Source organism: Sturnira hondurensis, unplaced genomic scaffold, assembly GCF_014824575.4.
Source record: "Sturnira hondurensis isolate 20B ecotype Veracruz unplaced genomic scaffold, ASM1482457v3 Scaffold0000167, whole genome shotgun sequence".
NCBI lineage: Eukaryota > Metazoa > Chordata > Mammalia > Chiroptera > Phyllostomidae > Sturnira > Sturnira hondurensis.
In genome coordinates, this window is record NW_028072798.1 from 2,097,317 (window position 1) to 2,107,595 (window position 10,279).

The window sequence follows — 10,279 nt, forward strand, 5'->3', positions numbered from 1 at the left end:
TGCAGTGACAGAAAGATCAGGGATTGCCTGGGGAGCTGAAAGGGCGTTTACAAGGCAGTAGGAAAAAACTGAGGGATCATGGTCATGTTCATTATCTTAATTGTGGTGATGGCTTCATGGCGATTTTACCTCAGTAAAGCTGTCACTGTTAATTTTATTGGAGGTTTTACTCAAGTAGTAAGATACACCCATGAATTCATTCGAGATGTGTTCCTTAGGTTGCTGTGGATTGAAGGTCAAAGCCCATAAGCTGGAGTACCTACTGAGGATCTGAGGTGCATGCCTTAAATCTTTAGGCCTTATCCGAACTCAAACTCTTATAATTGGCTATTTAACCTATACAGTTTAACTGATGTAGCAACAGTATTTCTCCAAATGTGTTTTAGGGACTTTTTATACTGAGTCATCCTCAGGTGTTTATTTCAAGACCCTGCTCCACATCTAAGATACCGTGAGTGAAGAGAAAACCAGAGTTAGTCAGTCTTACAGGCAGCCACTGAGCTGCACGCAGCCCAGGATGGCCATGAAGGCGGCCCAACACAAAATTGTAAATATATTTAAAACCTTTTTTTGCTCATCAGTTTTCGTTAGTGTTTCTGTATTTAATGTGTTACACAGAGAGCCACAAGGTTGGACACCCCTGGTAGAGCCTGGGAATCAATTCAGCTATCTCAAAAATTAAGATGTTTATTAAAATAAAAGGTCACATTATTCATTAAACTTGTGATAATTTTATTCATAACAGTAACGAAATTTATTTACAGGTATATACAAGTCATATTAATTATTTTTGCATAAAAATAGAAATATGTATACATATGTACAAAGATAGTAAAACATACAAAATTTTCAAACACGAAAAACAGACAGGATTTCACAAAGAACACTTGAAAATACACACATTGATAAAGAGGTTAAAGAAAGATGACAGAACATTTAAAGTAGACCCCATAAGTCAATATTTTCAATAGATATCAGTTTAAGTCAAATAAAATGTGTCAAATGCTAACAGATGGTAAACAAAATTTAGATTTAAGACTGGGTAAAATTACATGACCTTCTCTTAACATAAAATTGAATCAATTTTATTTTACCTCAATCAACTATCAGATGACTAGTTTTCCTTTTTCTTAAAATATTTAAATTTTCTAATTTATACTGAGAACTTTTCCACATTAAATTATAAAATATTTTAAGAGGTTGTGCATCCTCTACTTAGCAGGAGGAAAAAATCCCATGTGTTACATTACACATAAAATTGAAAATCACCATACATTTATTCTTTAGTTTTTAAATTAAAACCTAACATTTTCTGACTAACCTTCATGATCAGTTACAACAGATTTTAATAGATCACAATCGTCGTAAATTCGCCTTGCTTTTCTTAGTACCGGGGAGAGGACCCATTTTATAACTGGCTTTTAAAGACTTGCCATTCAGACAGTCTTTGGTCACATGATAATCACACAGACACCTTGTACAATAATCAAACCCACAGCCTTCTCGTTTGCAGATTGCCCGTTGTAAATAGCAGTCATATTTTGCAGGTGAATTACAGCGAACACAGGCTTTGAGGCTTTCATTCTTCTTCAAAGTCTTAGCAACCTAGTAAAAAAAAAAATCCATAAACAAATTTTATTTTTTACTTTTTAAAAGATTTTTATTTATTTATCTTTAGAGGGGAAGGGAAGGAGAGAAGGAGAGAAATGTTAATGTATGGTTGCCTCTCGTGAGTTCCCCGCTGGGAACTGGCCCGCAACCCAGGCATGTGCCCTGACTGGGAATCGAACTATAATACTTTGGTTTGCAGGCCTGTGCTCAATCCACTGAGCTACGCCAGCCAGGGCAAAATCCATAACAAATTTTAGTAAAAACAGAATGTAACATAGGAATGACTAGATAGCATCTCCACCCCCCCATCGATGTATAAAGCACCAATGTCACACAGAAGAGAATTCCTGCCTTTAAGAAGCTTACTGTTCAATGGGTAAGAGATTATATAACTAGACAGCTGGTCCAGTAGCAATTTCCAAATGCCACTTTTAAACGTTTTTACTTCATGAATGCTACTTATGCATCAACAGCTAACTTGCATGGCGACCTTTTCTGTGAAGTCATCCTGGAACTACTCAGGAGTTGGCTGCTCTTTCACCTCTAGTTCTGTGCACAATGCATCATTTTTTGAGTGAATATACATTGTATTAGTCATCATAATAAAGAGAAAACTAAATTTTATCACATATAATTTGTATTTACTGACCAACATATGAGGCAGTCGACATTTTATTTTAAAACACGCACCTTTAACTAGTTTTTAAATTAAGCCTGCAAAATCATCCACATGGGAGTAGGACTGTAGTAACACACACTACCCAGTGATTTGAAGGTTTAATAGGAGGCCTTCAATTTCTGAAAGTTGGCCTTTTTCTCTCTGACTCTCTTCCTCAGATATCAAAGATAGCAACTGGAGAATGTGATATTGAACAGTTTTATAAAAAATTTTAAAGTCAAGGTTTTTCATTATTTTCTTAGTGTTTCCAAATTAGATCTCAACATCACTAAATTGTCGTAAACAATGTCAAATGGTATCTATTATTTTCAACATAGAAAGACACATCTCTATACCATTTCAATTTTTCAGTTGAGTTATAGTTTCCTAACTCCCTACAGTTTTGAGACAAGAATGAAGGTGACAGAAGATAAGGTCTCCATTAATAACTCTAATTATGCTACAATTAAATTGAAGGTCTCCGTTTCTTACTCTAAATCTTTTTAACAACAAATGGCCCTTGTGTTTCTAATTTATTGTTTCTAAACAAACATTACCTCAGAAAATTCACTGTGCCGACTGTAAGTAGAACCTTTGTGATCGGCTGGATTGGATAACTTGCCTCCAGCGTAGTTTCTGGAGGGCGTCTGGGCTGCCGATTTTTGAACAGAAGCCAGTGCAGTTCTGAACCTAACATATTCTCTGGTTGAAGCATGTGATGAAAACTTAATGTTCTTCTCCTAAATAAGAAAATGTTTTAATAGGACTTCAATTTATATACAAGTGCTTAAACACAGCCACACAGAACTATTCACTTAGACATTTAAAGCCTAATAACTAAGTTACTGACAGGAATTACAAACCAGAAATTGTGACATCCTTAGCCAATATTGTATTTAAAACATGATTTATAAAATACTGCCAGAACAAAGTTATTCTTCCCACCACCAGCAGATGGCAACAGTCATGTTTAAGTGTCATCAGTCATGAATAGATTCAAAACTACCTTTTAGATTAGAAAAATCCCCATTAACACCAGCTTATTGATAAAGAAGTTAAATTGGAGAATTAAAGCAATACTAATATAGAATAACACGGCTAGTAAATAATAGCATCAAAATTTGGACCTATGCCTGCCAACTCCCACTTCTGAAATTTTAATTATATATTGATCTTGAAGTATTTTTGAAAGTAAATGAATTCCCTTCTATAGTAAGAATCTTCAATATGTAAATAATTTACTGTTTATCTGGTAAATAAAAAAATGCGCACAAAATGGTAAGCCAAATTAGCTAAATGATCAACTCACACGGAGAACTGAGTAATTTTTCTATTTTACACTTGGAGACATTCCGTTTCTAGGAATAAATGATTGAGGTGGGAGTCCCTTCCCTTAGGAATTTTATAAGTTCTGATAAAAGTCTGAAAAAATTTTTTTAATATTAAATTTTGTTTTTAGAGAGAGGAGAATGGGAGGAAGAGAGGGAGAGAAACAGCAACGTATGGTTGCCTTTCACACACCCCCAACTGGGGACCTGACCTGCAACCCAGGCATGTGCCCCAACTGGGAACTGAACCAGCAACTCTTTGGTTCACAGGCCGGTGCTCAATACACTGAGCCACACTAGCCAGGGCAAGGGTTTGAAATGCTTTTTGAATGTAAAGGATTTTCAGATTACCTGTAATCTTTTCTATTTCCCCTTCTATACCCAATGGCAGAGAGCACTAGCTGCTATTTTTAAAATGAAAGAAAACATCAATTACAAAGACTTACGGTAACTCTTTGTATTGCTTTATTGCACAACTGCAATGCCCCTTTATCATCTTCTAGAATCTTCTTCCAAGTTGTACTCACTTTGGACACACTGGAAAAGTAAATGATCACGAAGGACACAATTAAAGCATCACAGAGTAAGATGAATACATTACAGAAACATTAACAGTGCAAAATATAAATTTCTATGCCTTCTCAAACTTGAATTTACATTAAAATTACCCAGGGTACCTAAAATTTAAAGATGCCTCATGTCTAGTCACTCGGGTTTAATTGGTCCAAAATAGGGGCCAGCGTTCTATATTTTTTTAAAGCTCCCCATGAAGTAATTCTAAGTGCATCCAGGCTTATAACCACTAATTTGTACTTCAGTTTTTTCAAATACCTGCACACATCAAGTAAGTAGCCATTGATGTAAATATGGCACCATGTTAGCTATCTGGTAAAAGTTGTAGACAAATTTCAAAGTACTCTAGAACACACTACTATCAGGAAAAATCAACTTGTGATGTTGATTATCCCTCAAGCTAGCTGACAATAAAAACCAACTTACCTGTTTTGCTTTGGCTATGTTATATAAAGACCACTGGAAATATTGAAAACTTTTTCAAAGAGTCAAAAATGACCTCAGTTGAGCTGAACCCAGTCTAATCCAATTCTGTTACCTCATCCTAACATACGTTCTTTGGTGGAATGAGGAAGAGAGGGTAGTACAAGGTTTCTACCAAATAGCCATCATAAGACCCATTTGTGAGACTGTACTTTCATTACTGCCAAACCTAGGAGTCTGGCATTAAAAATGACCTAAGTGACAGAAACTAATTCATATTTTCAAGTGTGACAAAATTGGAACTGTACACTAGAATTAAGCTGGCGGTTTATACCTAAGTCTGAAAGATGTAGCTAATATAACAAGAGATTTCAGAACCCAAAGAAACAAAGATCCCAATCTAACAAAAAGGTTTTTAATAGCAAAAATATGAAAATTGAAATAACTGGATTAAATGCATACTTTCAAAATTATCTTCCTTTCATTTTACAGGTAGCACACAAGTAGTAAAGGACTAGCAACCAGGCAAATCATTTGTTATGTTAATGAAACAATGCAAGACTACCCTATGCTTTCGCATGAACTGGTGGTACTGAATCATTGGTGTATTATATTAATACACTCAAAGCTACAATACTTACTTGATTAAGTCCATATCGCTTAGTTGTGTTAAAATATCTGCTAAGAGATGTCTGAGTCCCCTTCGAAAGAGTTCACTGAGAATATCTACAAATTCTAGGCCCATTTTTCTGCCAATTATATTCTGTAGTGTAAAACCTACATTATACTCCTTCAGTTTCTCCCAGTCTATTTTAGAACTTCGTTTGGCATTCTTTTTTAATGTTGAACAAACCACTTTTGCAAAATGAAGAGCTGGCAGCAAGTTTTTGTTGGGATACTGGTCTGGACTTTGAGTCTGTAGCAGACAAGATTGTGGACTATCATTAAAATTTTCTTCCAGGAAAAGGCTAGCCTCTTCATGTTCGAGGCCACTTTTCTTGGAAAATGAAGAATAGCCACTATCTTCATAAAGTTCATTGGTTTCTAGTTCTTCTATTTCATTTGAACTATTAAGTGTTGGTTGCACATGTTGATTTTCCTTGTTATGCAAGGGCTTGCTCTCAGTTTCAAGCTCAACAATCCTTGGGTTCACAATCGGTGATCCAATATCTGATAACCTTTCATAGTCTTTAATGCAGTCTTTAGATGAACCTTCCAAACATGCAGAAATGTAGGAGTCTAACTTTCCACTATCATCAGGTTTTACCAGTTTAAGTCCAGAATAAGCATGGTTATAGTTAAAATCACACTTCATTTTGACAGAAAGAGACCTTTCTTCTTTGCAACCTAAAAAACAACATCAACATTTACTTAACACCAAAATGCCAACACATCCTTATTTCTTAAATTGGGACATAAGATTTAATTTTATTTTAATCTCAGCAGATTAAATTTTATTTTAATCTCTATGTATTACTTAAGTAGCTATGAAATTATCCATTTATTGAGATTTGACAATGAGGAAATACTACTTTATATATCTTATTCTTAAAAAGGTACTTCAAAATAGACTGCTTTTCAAATTGCTTAACTACATTTGACTCTTAGAGAGCCTCGTGACTAAGTAAAAAGTTGTAAAAGAGAGACTATTTCTTAAATAGCTGAGCTTGTGGAACAAATAATGAAATGGGAGTGGGGTCTCAATTCAGACCTTATAGTATAAGGTTATGTCTGATCAGTTGTAAGAATCAATGTTTATACCCTGATACTGAAATGACAAAGTAATCAGCTTTACCTTTGGCATAACCCCCAAAAGCCAGACTTGTTTAGGGTTGTACCACCACCCCAAAGCCTTAGAAATCAGTTAAAATATGTTTAAAGCAGATATTCTCAATCTCTGCACTATTAATATTTGGACAAGATATACTATATACATACTATATACACATATAAAATATACATATTGTATACATATGTATACATATGTACTTACAAAACTTATTTGAGTATTCAGAAATTAGAAAAAATATTAGGTGGCTTCAAGACTTCTTGGATTAGACCAATGAGGGTGGAGTCTAGTGCTGCCACTTAGTTCATTCATCCAATGACTACTTAGGAACATGTGGAGAGAGGGAGAAATTAATTAGGAATCTCGTGGAGGTGACATTCTGAGATCTGAAAGCACTGTGGAAATCTAGGAGAGTTCCAGACTGAGGTAAATACTGGAAGCAAGGACAAGTGTTGAGTATTCAAGGAAGAGAAAGTTCTGTAGGGCTGGGACTTACTGAGCTAGGTGATTGACAGTAAGGCTGGAGAGGCAGAATGGTTTATAGGATTTTTAGGGTGGGATGGATTTTACTCATTGTGTAATAAAGAGCCTTTGAAAGGTTTAAAGTAGAGACATTTGGTATACATTAAAAAATAATCACGTCAGCTGTAGAAAATGAATTGCAGGAAGGTACAAGTGGAAGCAGAGAGACTAGTTAGAAACATGTATCACAAAATTCCAGAGTTGGGTCCTTCAGACTTGATGACCATAGTGGAAACAAAGATAACTGAACAGATGCGCCATCTATTTAGGAAGTTTAAGTCAAAAGTCAACAGTTTGCTGATTAACTGGATGTGGATGATTAAGGGAAATGGGGTAAAAAATACTCTGAGGTTTAACTTTTGAGCATCTAAGCTATAAAGTGTCACTTGCCAAGTTGGGGAAAACTGAGGAAGTTAACTTTCCTACATTTTAAAAATAGCAAAATACACTACAGATGACTGCATTTCATATTATATCCTTTTCCTAGGAATGAGATCCAATTTCAAATGAAAATCCTTGCTGAGCCTTACTAGCTTTTGTAACCTAGAACTTTCAATTAGTCTTTCATTCTCAATTTCTCTAAACTGAGAAATTTCTCTAAATTTCTAAGGATGTTAATATCTACCTCATGAAGTTGGTAGATTCAACATACTGCATTTTTTACATTTCTCATTTACAATCCAATCATGAAAAAGACACCATTAGCTAATTGTGTAAAAGGTAACCTATTTAACTTTTCATTATAGATCTGACATTCCTTATTAGTTAAACAGACTACAGTACTTAAAAAAATCTTTATAGCGATTCCAATGTTAAATAATTAAGTTCTACAATTTCCAAGACCTTTAAGATAACCACCAAGTGCCCAACACTAGGTGTGGCTATTCCTTTAAAAATTTAAGAGCCCGGAGGCTTGCCGCCATAAACTGCTTATCAGCCACAATCCCTAAGAGAAATTTCAAAAATATTGAAATGCAATAAAATTTTAAATTTCACTTTCTCAAAATTGTAAACAAAAATTCAAAAGAACTGCATATATTCTCTTGAGGAGCAAGGTGGAAAGAGGCAACTGGAATCCAACAATCAAAAAACCCCTTCTAAAAGCCATCAAGCTTCAGAATTTCACAGACATATGATCCGGGATCTTTTAGAAACAGATATAGCCTGTAAAAATTAAGTATTTTTCTCTCGATTCTTCCAGACTCCCTTTCCAAAGAAATGGGCATCTTCCAGAGATTAGTTAAGTAGACAGTATCAAAATGCTGATTTTTAAATTTTTGGCAATTTCTTAGTTAAAATAAAAGCATTTACAGTATATTTCCTTTAGAGACAGCAACAAAAAGGATAAAAATACGTGTTTATTTAAATGACTTTCATTCCATCCAAGTTTGGGATAAAAACAAAAACCAAAAAACTAGTGCTCCAGGAGCACAGGTTAAAATAACCCATTCTTCAATTCTCACAAAACCAGCTAAATATGTCTAAATTCATGGTTTTGTAGTTAAAATATTTCCCCCTCTCTCCCTTTGATTCCAGGCCTTGAGACTGAGTTACTGGGTAAGGGGCAGAAAATGAGAAATTGAATGTTTCTGTTTGGAAGTCCCAACAGAGCTTGGTCCGATGAGGGGGTCCCTACATTTGGCGGGAGTGGGGGGGGGGGGAGACCCTGGAAATGCAGAGGGGTCGGCGAGGTGGCCCCGGAGGGCGCGGGCCCGGCGCAGGAGGCGGGAGATAGCCGCAAGCCGGATCTCCCGCGCCCGCCAGCAAGGCTGAGGTGGCGAAACAGCGGGGCGACGGACTCGGGATCTGCGGGTGCGGCTCCGATACCGAAAGGGGGAGCCGCGAGTGGGGTCAGGCACCTGGCCAGGCCCCGGGGGTCGCCCTGCAGAGCCCGAGCCACCGGTGGGGGAGGGGAGGGGGCATTTGGCGCCCATTCAAGCCGGGTGGGCAGGTAGAGCTTCCCAGCGCAGTTAGCAGGGCGCCCTAGGAGGCCTCCAGCCAAACGCCCTCGGAGCTGGCATCCAGGTTCGGCGTGGCAGGCAGGACCCGGACCCACCATCCCTCCGCCTCAGTACATCTGGCTTCCCATCCCTGGGGCCCAGCGTGAGGCCGCACGCCTGGGCTCGGGTCGCAGGTCCCCCACCCCGCAGCATGCACTCCTCCCGGAACCCGTAAGCCCCTCGTGCCCCCTCCTTTCACTCACTGTCTGAGGGACGAGGACGCCTGGGAGCTGTCACGTCGCTGCCGCTGCAGCGGCAGGAGCTGCAGGGGGAAGGTGGGGAGCAGCTGCAGGCACGCCGGCTCATGCCAGTGTAAGATGCGTCCTCAGGTGAGCCACCAGCAACATGAGAGGAGGAGCGAGCCTCCGGCCTCACAGAGCTCTACCTTCTAAAAGGCGCCAGCTGGTACTTTTAAAATCTTTGAATTTGGTGCCCAAATCCGCAGGGCCCAATGGGGCAAGACGTTGGCTGGCGCGCTCCAATGGGAAGGCGGTGGGAGGGGAAGCCCGCACCGAAGCCCAATGGAAGGCTGTGGAGGCGGGGCCATCCGGGAGGCCGGCCCGCCCCCCTCCTTCCTAGCTCCGCGGATCCGGAAGGATGCTGTGGACCGGGCGGGGCCGGAGGCGGGGCCTCGGAGCGCGGGGAGGCTGAGGCCCGGCCACACGTGGAGGGAGCCTACCACGCATGCGTCCAGACGCCAAGGTGCCATCGACTCCGGGGACAGGCCTTCTGCAAGTCCTGATTTCATCGTGAAGGCAGCTCCGTCTTCTCTTTGAAGATCACCGATAGGTACGCAGGGTAGTCGACTTTCTCCGATCATCTCCGAAACGAGATTGGTGAGCTGCGACTCTGGTCCTCTGAATGCAGCCTTTCCGGTAGACGAACCCTCCCCCCAGCTCCACTCAGCCCGCCTCTCTGGGATTTAGGCGCGTTCTTCTCTATCTCCTAGTTTCACCCCTTTTCCGCCCCAGTGTTTATGCGCAGGCGCTTTTGGCGGGAGGTAGCCTCAAAGTTGGCGGGTTGGCGCTTGCGCTCTGGGGTCCCCCGCGATTCTCTAAGGGGGAAGGGCGAGGAGCTGGCGGCGGTGGGAGGGTCACCCTTGCTCCCGGCGCCGTTACCTGATCCCGCCGTAGCGGTGGCGCGAGACTCGGAGCGGGGACCTCCTGGGTCCTTCCGGCGGGTGGGAGGATAGGACGGGCACACACTTCACTCTTGTAAGTGTATTTTACTTTCAACCACAGTTCTCCTGCCACCATTACATTGTATGAGCCTTAACCTTATTAAATTTTTATCTGTTCTCCCGGTGTTTGGGTTTGTTTCTTTCCTACCAGGACCAAGGTCAAGAGACGGTAGTCCTGTTCCCAAATAAAACGCC

The 10,279-nt window shown here is 39.9% G+C and overlaps 1 protein-coding gene across 1 annotated transcript; it reads right to left on the minus strand.

Moving 5' to 3' along the window:
- Nucleotides 1-851: 851 nt before the first annotated feature.
- On the minus strand, nt 852-9,210 carry FBXO5 (F-box protein 5). The gene is made up of 5 exons (XM_037052117.1): nt 9,108-9,210; nt 5,235-5,940; nt 4,044-4,134; nt 2,827-3,009; nt 852-1,605 (listed from the first exon to the last, which is right to left on the minus strand). The coding sequence occupies exons 1-5, from the start codon at nt 9,208-9,210 to the stop codon at nt 1,354-1,356; spliced, it is 1,335 nt and encodes a 444-aa protein (XP_036908012.1). The 3' UTR covers nt 852-1,353.
- Between the last annotated feature and the right edge of the window lie 1,069 nt (nt 9,211-10,279).

What these genes read in the sequence shown, in the direction of transcription:
- FBXO5 (XM_037052117.1), bottom strand. Translation starts at nt 9,210, where the DNA reads ATGAGCCGGCGTGCCTGCAGCTGCTCCCCACCTTCCCCCTGCAGCTCC. An exon ending in GCGTCCTCGTCCCTCAGACA is followed by an intron (nt 5,941 to 9,107) that starts GTGAGTGAAAGG and finishes GTTGTTTTTTAG; the next exon opens with GTTGCAAAGAAGAAAGGTCT. An exon ending in GGCACAGTGAATTTTCTGAG is followed by an intron (nt 1,606 to 2,826) that starts GTAATGTTTGTT and finishes TTTTTTTACTAG; the next exon opens with GTTGCTAAGACTTTGAAGAA.